Raw genomic sequence first — 24,417 nt, 5'->3', positions numbered from 1 at the left:
GGCGGGTGGGGGGGGGGAGAAATCCTACTTCTTTTATTACAGTGTGACTTAATTAACTATAATGCATTGTTCCTATAAGCATCTGAGAAACCTGGTGCCTACTGAGAAAGGGAAGCAAAAATGTTTACTTGCCTCCTAATGAACACAACAGGAAACTACAGGGAAACTGTTTGGTAAGGAACATTTACCTTGAAAGCAAATCCCCCCCCCCCCAAAAAAAGAGCACCTTACTGTTCCCCTCTTACACCCCAAAATCCCCCTCTGACAGCTAGGCAAGAAACAATCAAGCCAATTTCAATCAAGATGAACAACATTCTAAATATGAGTGATGGCCAGAGAACCAACTTGGTCGTGGCTATTGTTTCTCTGCCCCCCCCTCCCTGTTCCCCAAAGGCTCCCAGTATACAATCTGCTCTCCTTGGAATGGATGGCATAGGAGATGAGGGTGTGTAGTGGGGGGGGGGGAATGCTTAAAAATCCCTGCGGTCAAGAAGGAGCCCAGACAAAATTGCAAAGAGACACAGACACACACACACACACACAGAGAGAGAGAGAGAGAGCAGAGACACCACTGATCACAAGCACCACTGTCACTATCATAGCACCACCACAACAAGAAAACACCTCTGGTCGCCAGGGTTCCTCCATATCAGTCGCTCTTTTATTAGCAACGTTTTAGGAGAGAGAGAAAGAAAAAGGAGACGATGGATTGGAATGTCTTTAAAAAAAAAAAAGAAGAAGAAGCCAGCACACCGCGCTTGGTCGGGTGCTTTTGGCTTTGCCTTTCGTCTCAAACAAAAGGCTTTATTTTCCTGGCCATGACTGGGAGAGGAAAGTCGAGATGGCTGGGCTGGCAGAAGCAGGAACGAATCGAGATGCAAAGCGATCAGTTTGAAAAATGCAGGAAGGGGAGTCACCCTGCGAGTAAACAGAGGCAAAAAAAAAAAAATTAAAAAAAGGAGAAAGGTAAAAAAAAAAAAGACAAAAAAGGAAAAAAAAATCGCTGGGCTTCTGCAAAAGGCGCCCACTCCCCCAGCGCTCAGTTACCACAATAGACACTGACTCTCCCAAAGAACCATGCGCCTGGCGCTATTTATAGCCAAGGCAAGGACTGGAATCTACCACTGGGCAGGCAGACAGGGGTGGGGGGGGGGTGAGGTGGGAGGAGGGGAGAGGGGGTGCGATGGAACTGAAGCCAGAGAAAGTGTCCCCCTCCCGCCCCCACCTACCCCCGTCTCCAGCCCTCCCCACACGGGCGCACCTCCCCTCCCTCCCGCCCCTACCCCCCAGTCTCGTTGGCATTTTGAACCGATCCAGCCTGTTTAAACGGAAAGGACAGAGATCCTGCCTGTTCAATGTATGAAAAAAAATCAGTTCAGAGCGAGAGCGAGCGAGCGAGCGAGCGAGGGAGAGAGAGAGAGGGAGGAGTGAGTGCGCGTGTGAGTGAGTGCCTGGGTGGGTGAGTGAGTGCGTGTGTGAGAGGGTGTGTGCATGAGTGTGTGTGAGGACGAGGGAGCGGGCGAGAGGCACCGAGGCAGCGAGGGGGGGTGGGCAAAAAAGGAAAAGAAGATTTTTTCTCTATGTATATAAAGATGGCCACGTTAGCGAACGGACAAGCAGACAATTCCAGCCTCGGTGGCAACCACACCAGCCCCAGCACCAACGGGCACATGAACGGATTAAACCACAGTCCGGGGAACTCCTCCACCATTCCCATGAAGGACCACGATGCCATCAAGCTCTTCATTGGGCAGATCCCTCGCAACCTGGACGAGAAGGACCTCAAGCCGCTCTTCGAAGAGTTCGGCAAGATCTACGAACTGACGGTGCTGAAGGACCGGTTCACCGGCATGCACAAAGGTGAGCGGCGCCTCGCAACTTTCCCGGCCGGGGGCTGGAGCCGGGGGTCCGGGCAGCAGCTGGGGGCAGGTCGGGGAGGGGAGGGGGCATCCCTTACCCTGCTGGCTGCTCAGCGGAGTGGCGTCGGGGGCAGGTCTGGGGAGAAGGAGCCTCCGAAGAGTCCAGAGCGGCAGGGACCTCAGCGGAGCCGGAGGGAGCTGTCCAGTCCGGCGGTGCTGAAACGGGCGGCTGTGCTGCTGCTGCTGCTAAGAGTCCAGAGGCAGGCAGGGACCTCCGCTGGCTGTAGGGACAGCGGAGCCGGAGGGAGCCGTCCGGTCTGGTGGTGCTGAAAGGAGCTGCTGCTAAGTCAGGAGGCAGGGACAGACCTCCGCTGGCCGGAGGGACAGCGGAGCCGGGGAGCTGTCCAGTCCGGAGGTGCTGAAGCGGGCGGCTGTGCTACTACCGTTTGGGTTGTAGGAACGTTGCCCAGGCGGAGAGGCGTTTGTAGGCGTTTGGAGGGGGAGGGGGGAGAAGCGGAAATTTGGACAGGCGATTCCGCACCAGGGGAGACGGTGATCCTACAAGCGAGGAACCCGGCGGGGGCTACGGGGGGGGGAGAGAAAGGGACGGGCAGGGGGGGTGCCATTCTGTTTTTACTTTCTAAGGAGGTACCAGCGTGGCATCCCCGCCAGGGAGGAGAGAGATCCACAACGCTGTGAAGGGACGGGGCCAGAGGGTTGGAAGCTGCGGGGCAGGAGGAGAGGGTTCGGGGGACGCATCCGGACCACGTCTGAGCGCCTGCAGGCACCGGGCAGTTCTGGCAAGGGGCGTTCTCGGGTGGGCAGAGGCAGCGGAGAGGCAAACTCGGGAACTTTTTTACGGTGGTGAGGATGATCAGGGTGGGAAGAAAACCACAGGGCGGTGGGACCCCTAGCTTCCTGAAAGGCTGCCCCCTTCTACTTCCTGGCTCACTTGGGGCTGAGTAAAAGTCCACCTTCCCCCCCCCCTTCTCCACCCCCGTTGTCTGCAATGCTTACATGTATAGTTAAAGGGAACAGAAAAAAGGAACTCTTCTGTGTGTGTGTGTGTGTGTGTGTGTGTGTTGTGTGTTGGGCAGATTAAAATGTATGCAAGTCCATCGATCGCCTTGCATGGGAGTGGAACTGAAGTAAGTTGGAAGCAATTGATGTAGCGGCTCAGAAATAAGGAACTGAAGAAACTTGAGAGATTTTGTTTCGTTTGTTCTCTCTTCTCCCCCTCCCCCACCCCGTTATTGCTTTACATTGTTTTTTGTCCACTTCCTTGGCTTAAAAATAGGAAGCACTCAAAATAGATCCCAACAAAGCATGGGGCACTTTGAGAGCAGGAAGCAAGAGTGGGAGGCAAAAATCAAGCTGGTCGACTCCTTCCAATCCCTTGAAAATGAGTCTGAACGGGTTAAACGAGTCATCGCTGCAGCTCTGTCAGTCCAGTAGTAAATCTTCAAAAAGTTAATGGCACGTTTTGAATTCCCCCTGCCTCCCAATCCCCTTGGGGATGGAAATGCAAATAGAAAGTTATTTTTAAAAGAGGAAGAGTTGCTGAGAGAGAGAGAGAGAGAGAGAGAGAGAGAGAGAGAGAGAGAGAGAGTTTGGTGGCATCTGACTGACAGTCAGGTCTCTTCTCTTTCCCACACGCCAACCACCCACTTGCTTCTGCCTCACTACAAACCAGAATCTATTTGCCATCCATTCAGTCTTCCTAGAAATCACATAAAGAAGGTGGGGTCCTTGAGGATAAATATCAGAGCTTTGGTGTCTCCAGCTGTTGTAAGTTTGGGTATTTTTCCCCTCAAGACAAGGAAAGTTTATAGAACATATCCAAGTAAATACAATGAAAAGGTGCAGTTCTGAACACATTTTAGAGACAGCAAACCCTATGAAACTAAGTGAGAGTTTTGTATAAACTTGGCTAGGAGTGGGTGGTTATACGATAAAGAGGATACTGGTACAGGAAAAAAATTAAGAGCATCCATGTGTTTCAAAGACTTGGGTGTGTGTAATTTCAATTTAGGATGCAATCATGTCCACACTTATCTGGGACTAAGCTCCATTTACTACAATGGGACTTACTTCTAAGTAGACATGCATAGGATTGGGCTGTTAATCTTTAAGCCATTTCTGCCCAGCGTTGCATATTTGCAACAGGGAGCAATGTGTACACCTGTGGGTCAGGCAAAAATGGGTTTTAATGTCACACATATACACATGCAAACACACAGGTACATATGACAATGAGTCATCCCCTCAGTCGATAAAACCATGGTATTTTGTCTAGGTTTTGGTAGCCTGGGTTTAAGCTACTGAATAGGAAGAAGATGGTGTATCATTTATTTGTTTAGCTTGATTTGCTTCTTTGTATTGCGTAATTCATATGTAGCCCACCCCGGGCTCTAGGAACAGGGTGTACCAGAGAAATGAACCCTATTTAGTCCAACTGACTGTTAAAATGTGGGGAACATCAGCTTTTTTCAATTCAGTGGGTATTTTGAGCTCTACCGGAACAGTTTGCCTTTCCTAGGCAAGTTAGCTTTGGGTAGAGTCTTGCCAGACATCCTGCTTAACTTTACTTCTCTGCATTAAATTGCATTTCAAGGTGAACCAAAAGGACTGGTCAGGTGACAAGGTATCAGCCCTTCAGTCCAGTTTGCATAAGAATTAGTTTAATATCTAGGTTCATTTTTTTTTAATCTCTGCAAGCAATGAGAGAAACCCAGAGCAGCCAATCTAACCCAATCCAAATCATTGTTCCTATGGCATGGCTAGAGAATTTGCTATAGTTTCCAAAGGCATCCAGGGCTGGAACTATTTCATGATTTAGTCCATCTGAGAAGAGTGAACTCCTCCACAATGCCATAGATTTCTTAGCTAATCCTGGTAAAAATGTGCCTCTGGCTACCTATGAGGGGGGCAAGAAAACTTGCTTGCTACTGATGATTAATTACCGTAAAGTCTAAAGCATGACAGGGCTTTGAAGAATAGGATTGTATTTCGCATATAATTTCCTCCTCCTACCTCTTTTCATGATTGGCTTTCAATCAGAAATGAGCACAAAAATAATAATCCATACTTACTTAGAACCCAATCCTATGCATGTCTACTCAGAAGTAAGTCCCATTAGAGTCAGTGGGGCTCACTCCCAGGCAAGTGTGGATAGGTTTGGGCTCTTTCTTTCTTTCTTTCTTTCTTTCTTTCTTTCTTTCTTTCTTTCTTCCTTTCTTTCTTTCTTCCTTTCTTTCCATTCATATAAGTTGTGAATTGTGTAGTAAAAAACAAGGTTCTTTCCATAGGTGAGGCATAATCAAACAGTGTGGGGGTGTTGTTGTTTTTCTTCTTACTATTTGCATTAGCTAAGTATTGTCTCCCTGCAGCATGTTAAGGAATGAATGGGTGCAGTAGCATTTTAGTATATACAACCTGCACAGAATCTTCAGTGATTATATTCCTTTATAGTAAACATTAGTTGTTGGAACCTTCAGTCTCGAAAGACTCTGGTATTGCGCTCTGAATGGTGGTTCTGGAACAGCGTCTAGTGTGACTGAAAAGGCCGATTCAGGAGTGACAATCCCTTCCATACTGGGGGCAAGTGCAGTCATGTAACTGTGCTGAAATTCACTGAATTATTCCAGGCTTCTTCTTCTTCTACTTCTTCTTCAATGGCGAAGAGATCTCACATAAAGACTTTTTTTATAGGAAAAACTGATCGTAACTAATTTAAACATTCAGAGAAAACTCCCATTGCAACGATCTAACCTCTCCTCCCAGATGCTGGAGAAATGGGCTGGATCAGACAAATCTGTGAAATAGCCCCATGAAATATTGTCATGATGCCCATTCCAGCATGAGCTTAGATTTTTTGTAATCCTCTATTCTTTCTGGAAATGAGGAGCACTAGAAGTAGTCAGGCGCATGCCTGTGTACATGTGCTTTTGTTTGCTTACAGTTCATCTGGATTTGACAGACAGCAATTTGGGCAGTGCAATCGAGTGCAAACCACCCTACCCCACACCATTGACATGCCCACATGCAAATATGCACGCAAATTTCACTAACTGCATGCAACAGCCATTCATTCATTCATTCATTCATTCATTCATTCATAATTCCCCCACCACATTTGTGTCTAGTAGTGGAGTCTACTTAAGGGCTGACAACCCAATCCTACCTAAAGCCCTGTGTGTCAATGCTGCACTGCTGGTGTGGCTTCTGCTGCATCCTGAAGGGGAGTTTTGGGCTGCTGGAAATCTCCTTGGGGAAAGGGGACAAAGCCCAGGGTAAGCTACAGCAGCTGCTATGGGGCAATGTGGACATTGCTGGCACAAGTCTGTGTTGACCCATGCAGACAGATCAGGCCCAGAAAGGAAGCTTGGACCTGAAAGGTGCTGCCATTGAACTCTGCCCCCTCTTGAGCCCAATCCATCTGTCCCCACCTCATCCCAGTCCCTCCCTCCCCTTGCCCTGTTCCTCTCCCTGCACCAGGCTTACCTGCTCTGATAGACCTCCTGATGTCCACTGATGCATGTAGAAAGTCTCTGGCCTTCCCACTGGTGTGCCGGTTGCTTGTGCAGCTGCAAAGTGCTTTACAGCTACTTTGTGGCAGACGGAGCCTGTGGAATGCACAATCCACCAGCACTATTGTTAGGTAGGATTGGGCTGTGGGTTACTCAGAATGCTTACTGTTCTCAGGATAGACATATTACTACTGGGTTATCTTTGAAAATTATTTAGACGAATTAAGTAGCATTGAACTTAATATTTATAAATGAATGAAATCAAAACATAAGGTTGTCCCAAGTCAATTCAATACTTCTTTCCCTATCCATGCTTGATTCGTACCCAAGGCCCTTAGTGCATTTTAGTGATGTGCTAGTGTTCTTTAATACTCTTCTTAGGAAGTTAGGAGAGATCTATTAATGATATTTAGCAAATCAAACACCGGTTTTAATGCTCTCGAAAGAGTAGAATTTGAGAGGCACTATAAGCAATGCGATGTTGATTTCCCTCAATGATAGAATGTCCTATCAGACCTCCTCTGAACAGGACAGTTTGTGGAACTGTCTCCACCCTTCACAAAGATAGTAAGTTGTGGTCACGTATCACACCACCACCACCACCCCCCACCAAAAGAAAAAAAGACCAAACCAGATTGTATCAAATAAAAGTTGCTAGAAATAAAGGGAAATGTACAGTTGATTTCAGCTGTTGGCTGTATCCCTCCTCAAGAAGTGCAGGTCATTTTCAGACTTGAAAACACCTGGTCATATAAATCCACAAATTACCTCATTCATGATAGTCTCTTTTATTAGAGAAGCCAGAATGGGAGAGACAGATGTGAATTAAGCTTTGTTCAACCTCAGTGCAATATCAGTTTTCAGGTTAGCTGTGAGATTTAGAAGTGCAATGATTGTTAAATTAAGATGCACTGTACGGAGCGATAAAAAAAGACTCGGGGAAATGAAAATGTACTCGGAAAGGGACACGGCTAAATACAGGTGTTGAATAAATGCCTCCATAATTGAAACATAAGGCTTGCGTGACTGAAAGCAACATGCTTAGTCTTTAGTAGGGTTGTAATCCAGATAGAATTTCAGGGAGGGGATACACACACCAAAAAGGGGGAAAAAAGAAAATAAAGAAAAACACAAACCACCAGCAAAGTGCGAGGAAGTATTCAACCTGCAGCCACAAGAGCCAGCTGTTAAACCAACAAGCCACAGTGGGTTTGTTTTATGGCAGAGAAAGACTCTTTTTTCCTCTAGTCATAATATCTATGAATATAGTGGTGTGTGTATTATGGAATTGTAAATGAATCGCCCCTGCATGTCAACCAGCCCAAAGTAACCCCCCCTTTTTTGTTATTGTCTTTGGTATGAATTCTGCCTCCTTCCTTCTCATGCCTGTCATTATCACACCACCCAATCCCAAACTTCCAAACCGTCCCAGCTGCTTCTTAAATTACCAGCCCAATGAACTCCTGGCCCACATTTTATTTCTGGAATAAACTCCTTTCTGTTTCTTTGTATGGTTCATTGTTCCAAAGTGAGGGAGAGGAAGCAGAGAGTGAGAGACAGCATGCAAGCGAGTTCTCTCAGGTATTTTCTTGGGCCTGACACCATAAACATTTTTGAGAGAGAGAGAGAGAGAGAGAGAGAGAGAGAGAGAGAGAGAGATTTAAAATCCTTGTGCCATTCCACAATAACCCACACTACAGCGCCTCTGGGTACTTTGAGGGAGGCTAACATTTAAAAAAAAAAGATGGACTTCACTTGTTTCTTTGTAAGTAAAATTGACAGAACAGCATGGATACATCAGAGGAGAGACACAACAGGACAATAGCCTTCCCATACCTAGAGGGAAACAAAGGAAATGAAGGCATATTCAGGGCATTTAATTCTGGACATAACAAAGGATGACAATTCTGATTGTGGAAATAAACACTTCAGTATATTCACTGCTACAATTGGCCAGAGGCAGAAGGTCCTTCATGTCCACTCACTTGCACGCTGAGGCAGTTCCGGTCCCTGTATAAATTCTCCCATAGTCAGGATCCGTGGGAGAGGCCCCACTCTCGGTGCTTCCCTAAGAGCAGTGTCATCTAGGGAAGGGGGGTTAGATGGAATGCTTCTGCGTTTTTTGCCCTGATTTTGTGGAACCCTTCTCCAATGCCAAAGGTGTTCCCCCTTGGAACATTTAAATTATTGCTGGTTAGATTTTAATTATAATTCATTTATATATTATTCGCTTTTAACTTTTATTGGTTGTTTTTGGAAGATATAAAGAAAGCATAAAATAAATAAAATAGCAAAGAGCAGAAGTAGTAAAAAAAGAACCTCATAATGGATTACTCAAAGTTCTGGAAGCACAAAAATATCATGTCCCCCTGGAGAAAGCATGGAGAAGTTGCCATATTGTTCAGGAAAATAGACAGTTGGTAGGATTTGGTTCATACACAGATGTAACATTTAGAGAAAGACAAAGTACTGAGAAGTTGGGGGGGGGGGGAGAAGGTCTAAGAAACTCCTCACAATTTTCTCCCTGGAAATATGCAGTAATTTTTTTTTCATGCCTTGCTTTTGAACCATTCTACGTACTCCATGACTTCCTCCGCCATCCCCACCAACCTGTCGAACCCCGATGACAAGGAGCCAAGATAGGCTCTTGTGTCAATCAACGGAGAGCTAAAGAAGGTTATTGAGACAAGCAGTAAAGGGGTGGGGAAGGGGTAGAGAAATAAATTTCTATGAAGTCAGTGAACTTAATTTAATAAATCCAAATTCATTGACTTCCCTGTAGCATTGACTTCAGTGTTGCTGCTGTTTACCCTAAACGGGAGGAAGCCGTGGACTGCATCACAATCCAACTTGTAATTGCAATCTCATGTAGGGCTTCAAAACTTATGGCTGATTCACACATTCATATGTATTATTCAGTGACTCATCTTGTGATGGTTCTGGTATAGGTCCCAGCATATGTACTATATGCATAAAAATCATACAGTATAGTATCCTTCAACCACTTCAGAATGCAAGCGGGGGGGGGGGCGGACGGACGTGTTTGAATGTTCCTCCACTGCAAAAAAAACCCGTACCTGCATATGGATAATTAGTATCATAAGGAAGAAGTCTAATCTAGAACCCCAATCTTTGAAATACGGATTTTCTGTATGTATGGAGGATATTTTGCAGTCAGGAGCATTCAAACTTGTAACCCCAAGAGTGTAGGAAGGATAAATCATGTGATTGTGTATTGTGTAACCCCTGCTAATTGGGTAAGAGGCACTTTTTCAAGTGAGTGCTCCTTTTTTTTAGCAGGGGGAGAGTAACTAGCCCACCTCACCCCAGCAGTGTCTGTTTTAGTGGCTGTCTGCTGGTATTCTTTTTGCATATTTTTAGATTGTGAGCCCTTTTGGGACAGGGAGCCATTTAGTTATTTGATTTTTCTCTGTAAACTGCTTTGTGAACTTTTAGTTGAAAAGCGGTAGATAAATACTGTTACTAATAATAATAATAATAATAATAATAATAATAATAATAATAATAATAATAATAATAATAATAATAATAATAAATATGGATTTTCTGTATGTATGAAGGATATTTTGCAGTCAGGAGCATTCAAACTTGTAACCCCAAGAGTGTAGGAAGGATAAATCATGTGATTGTGAATGGAGATAAGCCATGAACATGTGATCTGTTTCCATTCAGCAGAACTGTGCTTGAGATGACTTTGGATGATGCTGAAAGCTCTTTCTGTGTTGTTTATGATGGCTAATCAACACATGAAAGCCATTAAATGTTGACTTGTGTGTGTAGTGACTATCAGGGCATGTTCAAGACATCAGCTGAAGCACTGGAGTAAGGGTTCAGGATTGCTTTGATGGCCATTGTTTTGAATGCTGTGATGCAATAGGCAAGGACAGAAACTAAGTGCCCAGACTCCCCAGTACCCAACTGTCACCGAAACAGCCACCGTGGCATCCTGTGGGGCCAGGGAAGGTTTCCTTGCAGTAAGGGAAAATCAATTCTCTTACCCTGCGTTGAGCCCAGCTAGTCCCAATGGGCCTCATCAGATCTGCACCAGCTCTTGAACTGTCACAGGACTGAGGAGACTTGCGCTGGGCAACACCAGAGGGCAACCTCTACCACTATCCCCACCCCCTCCCAGGCCTGATTCACCTGCCGGCACACCTTCCATCCACCCAGTTCCACCCCTTACCTTCCTTCCCCCACCCCCCTACCCCAAAAGCCTCCCCAGCACTCAGTAGCGCTATTCACCACCAGGTGCTCATCGTTCAGGTCCTTCTGACACTGAGGCCCAGCGCCAACTGGTGCCGGCCTCTCCATTTGCACTGTGTGATCCCCCAGGCAGTGAAGTGCCTTGCAGTATTTTCACAACAGCCATTGTGAGGATAGTGCACCGGGCGCCAGCACAACCCTGGCATTGAATTGTGCTGCCAACCACACAATCACCTCATATTTCCAAGTCATTTCAACGGTGTGCGTGGCTATAAATCCCTCATATGAAAATTCATACAAACAGTGGCCATTTCCTGAACCTTGTTATGGTGGCATTGTTCCCTCAAACACAACCTCAGCAGACTGAACATGTAGGCTTCTGACTGCCTCTTTTTATATAGTCAGTAAGCTTGGCACTAACACTCATTAGTGCCACTCCTTATGTTATTACGAATCAAGGTTTTGATTCTATAAGGTACTGATGATCTCATTTAGCGGACACCAGGAGTGGTTCTTGGACTCGTAGCCAGCCTTGTTCCTGCAATGGATTATGCCCAAGATCTTCACTCAGATTCAGGGCAGGAGAAAGTTTGAGATGAAAGTCAAATGGGAGGTGACTGGCTCATCTGTTTGGAGAAGCTTCTCTTTTTCAAGGCCTTGGTTCTGTGATACTGAGGTGGCCAATTGAAGCTAGGAAATTGGATGCAAGTGAACCCCCTCGGAGAAATACATCAGCATTCTTTTGACATCCCCCTAAATCCCCAGAGGCACTTTATCTGTCAAATCCAACTTTAATTTCATTTTTGGAAAAAATTAGGGGGTCAGTCTGTCAGAAATTATTTGGCTTGTTAATTTGTGTAGCTGAGAAGACTGAAAATTAAAAGTTACAGATGTTGCTTTGGGCCGACTCAGACACTTCTCATGTCTAGGACCTTTTCAATCCGAGTTTCACAGGCATACAAATGTCCAAACATGACACTGTATGCTATAGGGGGGATGTCTCAGACGCCCCATCCAATGTGCCACTTTCTGCCATGGTACTTGGCATTAATTTAAGAAATGGTGTCATTCTGGACTTTGCATTTGCTTGTGTTTGTCATATAGCGCCACTGCAGGGATGCAACTTGCGGGCAAATGCAGTTTTCATTGTGCATTCATTATGTACAACTGACACATTCTTGGGGGGGGGAGAGAGAGAGAGAGAGAGAGAGAGAGAGAGAGAGAGAGAGAGAGTTTTATTATTGCGGCTCCTTAAAATAAAGATGGATGCTAACTCAAAGCCTTTTGAATAAAGTGCCCGACCGTATGGAGTGGTTAAAAATAAATCATAATCAGCCACTGAACATGAATGTTGAGACATATAGATATAGACATTGTGTTACGTTTGTCAAGCTGGAGCAACCAAAAATATTGATCTAGGTGAGGGAGGGGGGGAAATGATAATGAACTGGACTCCCAACATGATTTTAATTGACAGTGACTTCTGCAAACTATCTTTGGACAGGGTATATAAACTGACCACAATGCAACTTTATTGCACGATGCTCGCCTTTAATTAATTGTCTCCTTTGTTAAGACCGACTACAGATCAAAGGTTTTAAAGATACTTAGCAGGTTCTTAGTAACGAAGCCTTCAGATACATTAGAAATATCCGACAGCTTGGCCAATGAGGCGTACCAATTTCGATCTACCTCATCATCGTGTGTTTATCCCTCTATTCCTGGTCGAGCAATGGGCAACCTTTGCTTAAGCTTTAACTGTTTCCTAGGATAGCAACTAAAACCTTGGGCAGGCGTAGGGGATAGGTTGAAGGAGTCAATCACAAGAAATGAGAAAATAATGCCCCCAAATAATGCCCAGAAGCAGATGCAAATGGGCAAAAAGGACATCTTTTTATTTAACTCTATAATAGCATGTAATTCTAGTCAATGACTGGGACGGTTTCTTCTCTACATGTCTGTATAAACTTTCTTTAGCTTGCAATCTAGAAAAGATGCTTTATCCAGGATAATGTTGCACTGATGATACATAGAGATAGAAATGCACAGACAGAATTTCTGTTCCTTCGTGCATTGTTTTAATAAAGACATCATACACTACTATGCGATAAGTATTTACTTCAGGAATTAGGACTCCTCATAGACAGATCTCCAATGAATACAATTAGGTGCCAGTTTATCTACAAATAGTAAAGCACGGACAGAAATGTGATACTTTACATAAACATATTAAATTTATCCAGATAGTGCATAGCTATCACTACCTATTGTTAAATTCCAGGAAAAATATTGGGATTTTAAAAGAATTATTTAAGTATTACTGCAGAAGAAAGGACACATAGATAATACTGGGCAGAATTTACAAGTAAAGGATAAGTCCTGCGTTAGAAGACCTGTACTTTTGAGAGAAAACATATTTGGGATATCTGTTATCAGGGCGAATGTTTAAAAAAATGTCCACATATAGATGTGATTACTGACCATCTGAGCTGAAGTTTGCCTCTCCTCCGTTTTTCAGCCTATCCCAACGAATGCCGATGATCACATTTAGGTGACTTTCAGCATTCACTGATGTATCTCTGAGTTTCTGGACATTCTCAAACATGTCAGAGTTGCCAATTTCCACGTGTGAATGTTGGTACCCATCATACTGAAGACATTCTCCAAAATATAAGGCACAAGCCATACTCAACATTTCAGGCGAGTTCACTTAGACTTCTCATTATAGTTCCCTGTGGATATGAACATCATCTTTAAATGAATGACGCTCATGAATGAGCTCAAATTTAATACCACAGGAGTTCTGTCAATGAATGTACAAGAATATATCACCTAACAACTTGATTTTACAAATATATTCATCAATTGAGTCTTGGTCATTGCATATTGATTTGTAAGCCAATGTTCAATAAGGCAGTATCCTATCTTTCAATTTAATTCATTTCTCATTATTTTTGGAGAACTGCAGAAGAGCAATTTTGACCCGTCTCCCTTTTTTGATAATTTGCATGAAGTTTCAAGAACATGGCTGAAAGCAAGATTTTTGTATATGATATCTGTAGGTATCTAAAAACAATGTTGATATATAGAATATGTGCATAGGTCTTGTGAAGTATTTAATAACTCTCTGTATATGAACAGAGAACATGGTGCGTCATACTTATGCAAAGGAATATATAGCTGGATTGATATTTTACTTATTCCCAGGGCTGATGTTGCAAGCTTAGCCCTACACAAAAGTGGCAGCTGACTTGAAGGCTATTGGGAAGCCTTACATGCCAAGTCGAATGTGATACGTAGCTGTTTGTTCATTATCCTAATTTAATGATACAGTCACACCTAATTAATCCATGTCTGGTTTCCTCATGCGCTGTGTCTGGGTCCATGGAAAAGGAAATTTGAAAGCTAGCCTGGCCATTTGTATAATGCCGTGAATCCGCGAGGGGGATCTGGACTTTTTGTACGAGGTTTTCTGCAACAGATTTTTTGAGACCAAAGCCACTGTAGAATAGGTACCACCTGAGTTTTGTCTGACTGTATGTTCTGGCAAATGGAAATCTCTCTTCAGAATGCAGAATGGAGAACATATATGCACGCAATGTTTGTGAAAAACAAGCCTCAGATAAATCTTCGATCCCTTGGTTATACACAATGTACCACCTACTCCTTCCACATACATAATTCTTTTGTTAGTTTAGGGCAGTTCTTTGCCAAGTTACATTTTAAGCAGTCTCCAGGTGATGCTGAAAGGTCCCAGAAAACAATGCATTTTTTGCTAAGAAGGATCTCATCAAATGATTTACCACTGGGGATCCATCTGAACCTACTAATTACGTTGCCCTCATGAAAAGCTTTGATTGACTGTTTGATCTGTCTGGGGGGTGAAGCGGGGGAGGGAGATTTTCAGGCTCTACAAAGTAAAAGGACGATGTCACTAGCTAAAGAATTGTGGAGTGGGTAAAGCAACGGTGCGTACCTGCAATGTTCACAGACCTATGGCGATAAGCGTATTAGTGCTCCTTTATGGGCTGGAGAGCGTTTGAGGGAAGATCGAGTCCCAAAGGTCACCATTTAGCTATTAATTATTAATCACAGCAAGAGGTTGGTTGACCAGCCCGACTAGTACGTGTGCATAAAGTGACTGCTGACGGTAACGTTCGGGAGGGAAGGACGCCGCAGAATTTACAAAACTACCCGCATGTAATATTAATCTTATTGATTGTTTCTAATAATATTATAAAGTAAAGATGTTTTGAAGTGCTCCTTGGAAGCCCTGTGTGAAACACAGATCCCTTTCTCCGGAGAGGATCATGTTTGAGCTGGGAACTCTTTTGAAAGCTAACCTGGTGAACAGTCTTTCTTTCTTGCCAGCTCTGCTCATTTCGTGCCCTTAGAAAGCAAAGAGACTCTTCCCCCTCCTCTATTTTTTTCTTTTCTTGGCACTTGATTCTTCATACAGTTTCACCATAAACACTAGGAGGGTGATGTCATTTTGAAGCCCTTCTGGTCATTAACAGCGTTTTCTTTTGTGAAGAGAGCTAAAACAAAAGCAAAGGTTGGCTTTCTTGCTGTGGTTTTTTTTCCCCTTCCTTTTCTTCTTTTTATGTGTGGAAAAAGAAGCAGAGGGAGGGGGGAGATGATAGCAGAAACATAACACAGCCCAAAGGCCTGATCCAAAATGGATTGAATTTGCAGGCAATGCTTTTTCAGACTTCACACTTTCAGTGAACATCCGTAGTTTGTAGTGTCCTATCGATCAAGGCCACAAGTTTGAAATGGTTATACAAACCATTATTCATGGAGGAAAGGAACTGTCTACAATATGCAATCTGAATGCGTTATACTCATATAAATCTCAGCAAAGTGAGGCTCACTTGCTTGACGGTGTTCTAAGTACTCCCTCTCCAGCAATCCACCGCTATCTAGGCACACAGCCTCCCTCGTCTGGTTTCACCATTCGGCTCAAACCATCTCACTTGAGGGATGGTCACCTTGTGTCTCATTCTAGGTCTCGAGGTCACCCAGTTCACTTGGCATGATGGAATGGTCTGGTTGGGATGATTTGCTTTGGTTGTTTGGGGAATGGCTTTAATTGCTTTGGAATGCTCTTTCTGTGATCAAGTTCTTTAAAATAAGGAGAAAAATAAGTCAGGCATTTGTCAGCTGGGAGAGCCAAGGAAAATTAGGCTCCAACCCTAAGCCACCTACCTGCGAGTAAGTCCCATTGAACACAGTAGGACTTAGGGCACAATCCAAAGAGCACCCTAGGCCAACACAAGTTCCCTGCTACCGCAAAAGAGCCATAAGTCACTTCTGCCGCACTGGGTGAGTAGGGAGACCAGTGCAAGGGACTTACACAGGCCTCCAGGGGCCAAATGTTGCCCCAGCAACATTGATGGAGGGTAAGTATGTGCCACTGGCAGGCCGCCGGCGGTGGGGGAGGGGGTTCTGGGGAATAGGCATTCCAGGAGCATTCCAGGGGAGGTGGCAGGTAGACCCCTGGGTGGACTGGGCCTGGGACGGAGTGGAGCAGGATCCGGCACTGAGGTCAGATCCTAACCCCTTCCCAGGCAGCCTGGCCTAGTGCCCAGTTGCTCAGATCTGCACTACCTCTTCAGGCAGCGCAGATCTGAGTAGCCCCATTCAGGTTGCTGCCACATCACCCAGGGGAAGGGGCGTCACCTGTGGGAAGGGAAGTCACCCAGTTGGAGGGGTTTCCCCTTGCTCCAGGTGTGCCGCAGAAAGCCCCAACCATGTGCAGGCTACAGTGCAAGCCAGCTAGCCTGCCTGTTCCAGTGCAGGATAGGATTGGGCTGCCATATTGTTAAAAGGAGGGCTCAAAGTGAACAGGGGGACTTTGTAGAAACAAGCACAAAGCACCCCTACACTTCTTCCATTATGTCCTGCCAGCCCTTGCTTCCTGAGTGGGGATGGGTGACTGGGGCGAGGAGAAAGTGGAGAGAAAGAGGTGGGGAAGGAGAACGCATGGAAATTATGGGGTGGAGAGCAAGCGTGGCATACTTTGCATGCTAAAGAAAATGTAAAAAGAAATTGGAGGGGGTGAGAATTCCTCAAGGTGGGACTGAGCTGCTGGAAGGACTTGAGCTGAACCCAACAGAAGCAAAGTGCTCAGCTTTTAAACAGATCCAGTTTTAAGACTGTGTTCCTGGAAGTTGCCCTGAAATTTAGAGAGAGGTAGGATATGAATGAACATTTATCTTGCAAAATATTTCCTCTCAGCCTGGCAGTTGAGGTCAGTTTTATACATGATGTCAATCGTGAGGAAGGCTTTCCATGGACTCCTGGTCACCCTTACATGCAATTCCCATTTCCATTGGCTCATTCACACATGACGTTAGCACCACCACAGCACATAGACACAAATGGGGTAGGGCTTTCCATGCCATCCGAATTCTGGATAAATGGTGTGTCAATGAAGCAAAAAAGGAAAAAAAATGTACTAGTAGTGGAGATAAATCTGTGCATAAATATCCTCTGAAAGACAACGTTTGCATTCTACAAGCCAGTGCAGCAAAAGTGCACACCAGGTGAAAGTGAAACAAAAGAGAGCAAGCATTCAATGTTATTTGCTGGTTTGCTCTTCATTGTTTGGTGCTGGCTTTCAAGGTTCATGAACTTCCTGGCCTTACAATCCCCTCGGGATTGCAGGAAACGGTGGGGAAGGAGGACTGTGGGAAAGTCCCCGTGGCATCGCCAATCGCAGCTCCTGATATGTCTTCATACTAATCTTCACTCCTATATACCTGAGAAACTCAAAATATGTGCTGGACTCTGTGCTTGCCAAAAGACACCTGCCTTGGTTGACGCTCTGGAGTGCATCAAAGGTGAAAAACAGAGAGCAAAAGATCAGGGGTGCAGCCAGACTGTATCCCAGAAGATTTAAAAGCATTTTGTCCTTCGCACATCTTATTACAGCTCCTCTGGAAGGAGTCCTTGTGTAAGTTTGCCTAAGGATAGGATGAGTGCCTGCTGAATCAAGACAAAAGATGACCATGGCTGCAATTAGCTGAGGCTCATCTTCTCCTCTTGGTAAACAGCTTCTCCATGGCAGGGGTGTCAGCCAGTATCCTTGATCCTTGGTTGCGGCAAGTCTCAGACACAAAAGGTGTTATGTAAGGACAGATCACTATTAGCAGAGGGGAGAGAGAGAGAGAGAGAGAGAGAGAGAGAGAGAGAGAGAGAGAGAGAGAGAGAGAGGCCTAGAGGAGGGGGAAGAGGGGATTTATTTAAAAGGCAAAAGATAAGGACTTATTTTCTCAGGGTACCTCCAGATGGCAGCTTTGTATGTTTTCTGTTCAGCCCGTATGCACTAAACTGGATGTGTGGGAAGAAGGACAAAGAGAGAGCCTTGAAAAAGCAAGTGGCTTTTGTGGTGTTTTGTTTTGTGTTTTACGTGTAGTTCCTGTTACTGCAAGACCTCCTTGATCCCACGGTTGCTGCCATCTGCAGAGAACAGAATAAAGGAGAGGAGATGGCAGAACTGGGGGGGGGGACAGGACACAGCAATCATCCCCTTTCTTAACTCCCATACAAGCATACTCAGATATTTTAAGAACAAATTGATCCGAACTAGTTGATCCGTTCCATTGCTAGTCTAAATAGGCACGTATTGAGGAGGGCAATCCTGTTAACCTGGGAAGGCAAATTTCACTCCAGCTCAATCCTAACTAGTGCAACCACAGGTGCATCCATAAAGCTGTTTGCAGCAGCACTAGCAACCTGGGTCAGGCAGGGTCTTTCTGCGTCCACTAGTGGACATTGGTAGGACCACTGGAGCAGAAAAGCCCATTGTGGGGGGGGGGAGGGTGGTGGGAGGGTGGGGGGGATAGAACTGGGAGAAGATAGGGTGGGGTGGGGTGGGAAGATCAGACCTGGGAGGGGGGCAAGATCTGTACCACTGGCACATGCCGAATCCAAAAACCCTTCCTGGGCCTGACCCATCTACACAGATCAACGTGATTGAATCCATGCAATTGAGCTGGTGCATGTTCGAGCTGCCCCATAGCAATTGCTGTGGCTTACCCTGTGAAAAATGTCCCTTTTCCTCAAGGAGACCCTCAGCAACTGAAAATCTCCCGCAAGATGCCACAGAACCTGCGCAAGCACCACTGGTCTAAACTGCGCAAGCGCCAATTTAGATAGGATTGGGCTGTCACTGGGGCTGAAAATTAACCAGGGGCACTATCCTAACCAGGTCTACTTAGAAGTAAGTCCTATTCTGTTCAGTGGGGCTTACTCTCAGGAAAGTGTGATTAGGATTGCAGCATAGTTTGTTTAGTTTTTGAGGGTCAGTCTTTGGGCTTTGGTTAAGGTTAAGTTAAGGCTAAACTACATGTGATGTGGCCCTTTCCCAAAAGTGCTATTTGCTGTAGAGGAGGAACTTGACAAACAAAAAAAGGCCCCTCTACTTGGGGAGAATGGGGCAGACATAAGTTAGGCAACTGGCATTGAGCAAAGACTTAACTCCCATATGCGCTCTTGCTCTCGCTCGCGCTCTCGCTCTCTGGCCCTGATTCAAATCCCCTAGCTGCTTTTTAAAAATAAGCATAATTTTAGGAGTTCTCTCTCACCATCCCAGTTCTTCACATGACAGACATGAAAAAGAAACAGAAAAGATGGACTGTCTTGCTATCAACAAACTGTACCTTTTGTTTGCTGGTTATATTGTGCATCACTTGACCTTCAGGGCAGCATTTCAAAAGGATACTTGTACTACAGTTTGGTAATATGCAAACACACTGCAGTATAAGTCATCAATTAATTGGTTAAGGAGCCAGTGTTTAATGACACATAATTGATAGCCCTAGTAATAGATTTCCTTACTTTCAGTGGAGATTTTTTCCCCTCTCCCATACAAACAGCATGTCCCATTCATCCTGGAAGATCCAGGCCAACAGGATAGCTGGTCTAGAGAGTAGTTAGAAGCTGATCAGTAGATAGTTATTCTCTTAGCCAGCACCTCCACGTGATGGGTCACCACTCACCACTCACCGCTCTGAGCTCTTTGGAGGAAAGGTGGTATAATAATAATAATAATAATAATAATAATAATAATAATAATAATAATAATAATGGGTGGACACACAGCTACTGCAGTCAGGGCAATTCTTGTGACTATCTTGGAACAAAACACAACAGCCACCTTAGGAGGGTCAGTACATTCTGTTGATGTTTCCACATGCCCAAGTTGTGTTGCAAGCTTGCTGATAGCCTCACCCCTGGAAACAATTGCATGGGCTTATATGTGCTAATTGTATTCACCCATCCTATGGCACAATCCTGTGCTTGTGTAATGCTGGCATAGTGATTGCAGTGCCAGCTTAGGGTGTTGCAAAAGTGCCATAAAGCACTTCAAGACACTGTGGAAGTCAGGAGCTCTGGCAGGAAGGCTTGTACCATCCCACAGGTGCTGGATTAAGACAGGGTGCCTGACAGAGCAGGTAATCACCTGCCAGGCAGTGCAGAGGCTGTGGGAGGGCAGAGATGGGGTGTAACCAGGTGGGGAGGGGGGCAGATCAGGTCCAGGAGGGGAGGGATTAGTTGCGCTGGGAAATGCTGAATCCTATACCCTTTCCTGCACTTGAAAGGCTGACATGGGACAGCTTGGACTTACAGCAGCTACTTAGCAGGTATAGATCTGATTTGCCCCATTGTGCAGCCTGGGGCTTTGCATGGGGTAAGAGGACAATATTATTTTGAGGAGACCTGCAGCCAGCTGCTTGCCAGCACTGGATACAGCATGGGCCACATGGACCCACTGCACCAGCACTATTTAAGATGGGGCTGCCCTTCTGCTTCTCCTGCCCCTCGACACCCTGCAGACAAGGCAGAAGCCATTCCTTCATTTGTTGTTTAGTAGTCCAGGAACGAGCTGGAATCCCTAGCATGTATGCACTGCTGAAACAGAGATGCCTGCATTGGCTCGGTCATGTCATGAGAATGGAGGATGGCCGGATCCCAAAGGATCTCCTCTATGGAGAACTCGTGCAAGGAAAGCGCCCTACAGGTAGACCACAGCTGTGCAACATGGCAACATGGCATGGCAACATGGCCTTTCCCAGTTTGAAGAGACACTTGGCCAACAGTCTGAGGCTAAGAGGCAAAGAAGGAAGGCCCATAGCCAGGGAGACAGACCAGGGACAGACTGCACTTGCTCCCAGTGTGGAAGGGATTGTCACTCCCGAATCAGCCTTTTCAGCCACACTAGACGCTGTGCCAGAACCACCATTCAGAGCACGATACCAGAGTCTTTCGAGACTGAAGGTTGCCAACTAATGTTTTCTATATTGTATATTGATGCTCCACCTTTAAATACTGATGCCCCACTTCCCTGTTCCCCTCCCTTCAGTTCTGGCTGCCCTGGGTGCAGCTTCCTTGCTCCACCTGGAGCCTGTTTGAAAGGACCTATAAGCCCAGTGTGCATCACAGCTGGTGATGAGCAGTAAATTAGAGAGTCAAGGAATGAGTTCAGACAATGCAACTCTGCAGCTGCATGTAAAAGGGCAACCCCAAGTGAGCAGGGGTTTGGAGTTCTCCTCCAGAACAACAAAGGTGACTAAAGGAGGGTGTAGCAGGAGCCTAAGGTGAGAAAAGCGGATTGGGGCAGGGTCACCCAATAAGCAATAACATATTTGGGTCAGAGACAAGAAAGGCCCCCTTAGCACCTCACATTCTTCATTTATGGAGTGGGCTGTCACAGGATGTGATGGTGGCCTGCTGCTAAGTTGGTTTTTAAATCTTCACTAAATCTGATTTAGTGTGTTGAGTATAAGTATCCTGAATGCTTCTGGATACCAGATAATGGGGAGATCTGTGACCTTCAAGCCTGTCTTGTGGGCTTCCTAGAGGGACTTGGTTTGTATGGGAAGTAGGGTGCAGGGTTGGTTGGACATTTGGTTCCATCCACTAGGGCTCATCTTCTGTTCTTAGACTGAAAAACGTTGCAGCCATTAGCTCACATTGGTGTGTGAAGGAGGGCTTGGTTCACCCACACTGTAAAGAGGTGCAAGTTTGGCCCTCAAAGGTCTGGTTTTTGGAAGAAGACGGGGAAATTTTTTCTCTCTCCTTGAAAATACTAGGAAAATGTTCTTAGTTCTCAAAGACGGTTAATGCTTGCTGAGAAAACTCACAAAGGGCACCATCCTAGTCAGGTCTACTCAGAAGTAAGTCCTATTTTTGTTCAATGGGTCTTACTCTCAGGAAAGTATGGTTAGGATTGCAGCCTAAGTGAGAGGGTTCTAGTAGGAATTCCAAGGGTTGGCACAGAGATTGGTATCTATTTACCAGCCCCAATCCATGTCTCCAGGTCTTTCCTGAGATAGGGAAAATGAAATAAATCAAATGGCCCAATCCCATAGGTGTCTTTCACTGATGGAACTGGCATTTGACCAGTAGAAGGCCCTTTCTGTCAGTGCTGCAGATGCAGTGATGATGTGCTTAACTGGACCACCAGTGTGATGGCTGGCATCCATGTGTATGTGCTGCCAGAATTCCCAGCCACATTGGGGGAGTGGGCCATGGGCAGGGAGGGTTAGCAATGGGTCATGTCAGGGGAAGACCCAGGGTAGGGGGGGAGGAGAAGGGGGAAGGAAGGGGTGAATTTGGCTGCTGTAGCACACACCTATTCTCATCTATTAAAAACCTGCCCATCCCTTTTCTCTCCTTGGACCATCACCACCAAAATGGCTGGTATATGTCTGAGGAGACCTATAGGCAGCCTGTAGGCTTACATGGAGGTAAGTAAAATGTTTTTCACTTACCTCCAGTTTGCCTTCAGGTAGGAATGCAGCCTGACAGCCCAATCCTATCCACACTTTCCTGGGAGTAAGCCCCATTGACTCTAATGGGGTTTACTTCTGAGAAGCCATGTATAGGATTGGGCTGTAAGCCTCTGAGGCGCACCTGCACGCTACAGGTGTGGGCTGTTTAATTCCAAATGCAACTTGTGTCTGAAATGCATAACTGAATCAAAATGAAGAACTTTCAAGTGTCTTTAAAAGTGCCACATTTTAACTTCTCTGTGCCCTTGCTTGGACTAATACAAGAAAGGCATAGAGAATGCAGAGATGCAATGCTGCCTCTTCAGTCTAATGGTTTGCTGGAAGGTGTTCAGATGTTGCCCTATAAGGACTCCTGTGAATCTCCCTAGACCAGATTCCCCTGTATTCAGCTGCCGGGAACAAGGAGACTCATCAGAGCAATCAGCACCCATTGGGGTATAGAAGCTTCTGGCAAGGAACTTCTGGATACCATCAAGCTGGCTCCAACTCTTGGCTTGATACCCAGGAGAAAGTTCAAATACTTCTTGCTATTTACGAATACTGCTGGGGAGCCAACGGGTGCAAACGGTTGCTGACTAGCTGGAGATTATATCGATGCTGTAATAAAAATTAACTTAGTTTAGTAAGCAAACTGCATTGGTGCAATCGGAACGTAAGAACAGCCCCGCTGGATCAGGCCAAAGGCCCATCTAGTCCCGCTTCCTGTATCTCACAGCGGCCCACCAAATGCCCCAGGGAGCACACCAGATAACCAGAGACCTGAAGACAACCAATCCCCTTTTAAAAGCATTCAGGCCAGATGCCATCACTACATCCTGTGGCAAGGAGTTCCACAGACCAACCAAACGCTGAGAGGGGAGGGGGATTTTGGGAGTACTCAACCCGAGAATCCTTTCCTGGGATCACTACAAGACCGGAGAGTGGAGTGCAGTGTGCCAACACAGAGAGTCGTGTGTGCACATGGGGCAATGTCACATTTTCCATTTCGAAGTCCAGGAACATTGAATGAGGCAAGATGCATTCGCATGTCTTGCAGAATTTGCATTAGGAAGTAAAACTATCTCTTTAAAAGTGCGTGTTAGACAGAAGCTTAGATGTCAAATTCAGGGATCTATCACATAGCCCAATCTTGTGGTCACAACATGTCATCGCCCTGGACTCACCGCCATTATGTGACCCACTAGCAACAATACTGCACCCAGGAAGTCCTCTGCTGCCAGTGACAGGCTTCAGTTTGCCCCCTGGAGCAGATAAGGTGGTGATGGGGGCAGTTCAGAGGTGGATCAGGGCAAGGATTGGGGAGTGATTGAGCTACGCCAGGGGCAGTTCAGGGTTGGGAGGGTGGAGGAACTTGGCAGCAGCCACATATGCTGAGGTTCTAGCCCCCTTTCCCTGCTCCAAACTGCCCCCTGAGGGTCCAGTTCTATCTCCCAACAGCCCATAATAGGCAAGGCCACTGACTGAGCAATGCCACGGGTTGACCTTAGGACTTTGTATATCCACAAAATGTACTCTACCACCCCACTATAGCCCTTCCCTTGCCATCCAAATGGCAGTGCCAATGGCCAGAAACAGGAAGAACTTTGGTCAGGTGTTGTGCCGTGTGACTTGGATCACAAGGTGTCTGGAACGGTAGCCTGCTGTGTTGTACTGCATTGTAGATGATGCATTTTGACTTATGTGGTGAGTGGGCTGGGAGCTGGTTGGCTGGTGGTTGTCTTCAGGTCAGGCCTTTGGGTCATGGTCTTGGGCTCCAATTCTATAAATGTTGAAACTAAAAACAAGCTGCCACTTCCAATCAACATTAGTTTTAAGTTTACTGACCATGTCTCACAGGGCACAATCCTAACCAGGTCAACTCAGAAGTAAGTCCTATTTTGTTCAATGGGGCTTACTCTCAGGAAAGTGTGGTTAGGATTGCAGCCACAGTTGATTAAACCTTGGACACTCTCTTCTGATGGGCAAAAGAAGACCCTAAACTTTCCCTGCTAGGACTGACTGTAA

General features: G+C 45.7%; 1 protein-coding gene across 31 annotated transcripts in view; it reads left to right on the top strand.

The window, feature by feature from the left end:
- The first annotated feature begins 1,580 nt into the window (after positions 1-1,580).
- Positions 1,581-24,417, top strand: part of CELF4 (CUGBP Elav-like family member 4) — a 697,876-nt gene continuing 675,039 nt past the window's right edge. For 30 of the 31 annotated variants that reach the window (XM_066616553.1, XM_066616565.1, XM_066616550.1 and 27 more), the window contains exon 1: positions 1,581-1,860. In XM_066616553.1, the coding sequence (XP_066472650.1) occupies positions 1,581-1,860 (280 nt within the window). The remainder of the gene's footprint in view (positions 1,861-24,417) is intronic. The other variant, XM_066616569.1, reaches the window with a different exon arrangement.

Source organism: Tiliqua scincoides, chromosome 2 (genome assembly GCF_035046505.1).
Source record: "Tiliqua scincoides isolate rTilSci1 chromosome 2, rTilSci1.hap2, whole genome shotgun sequence".
NCBI lineage: Eukaryota > Metazoa > Chordata > Lepidosauria > Squamata > Scincidae > Tiliqua > Tiliqua scincoides.
This window is presented reverse-complemented; position numbering and strand designations above follow the sequence as displayed.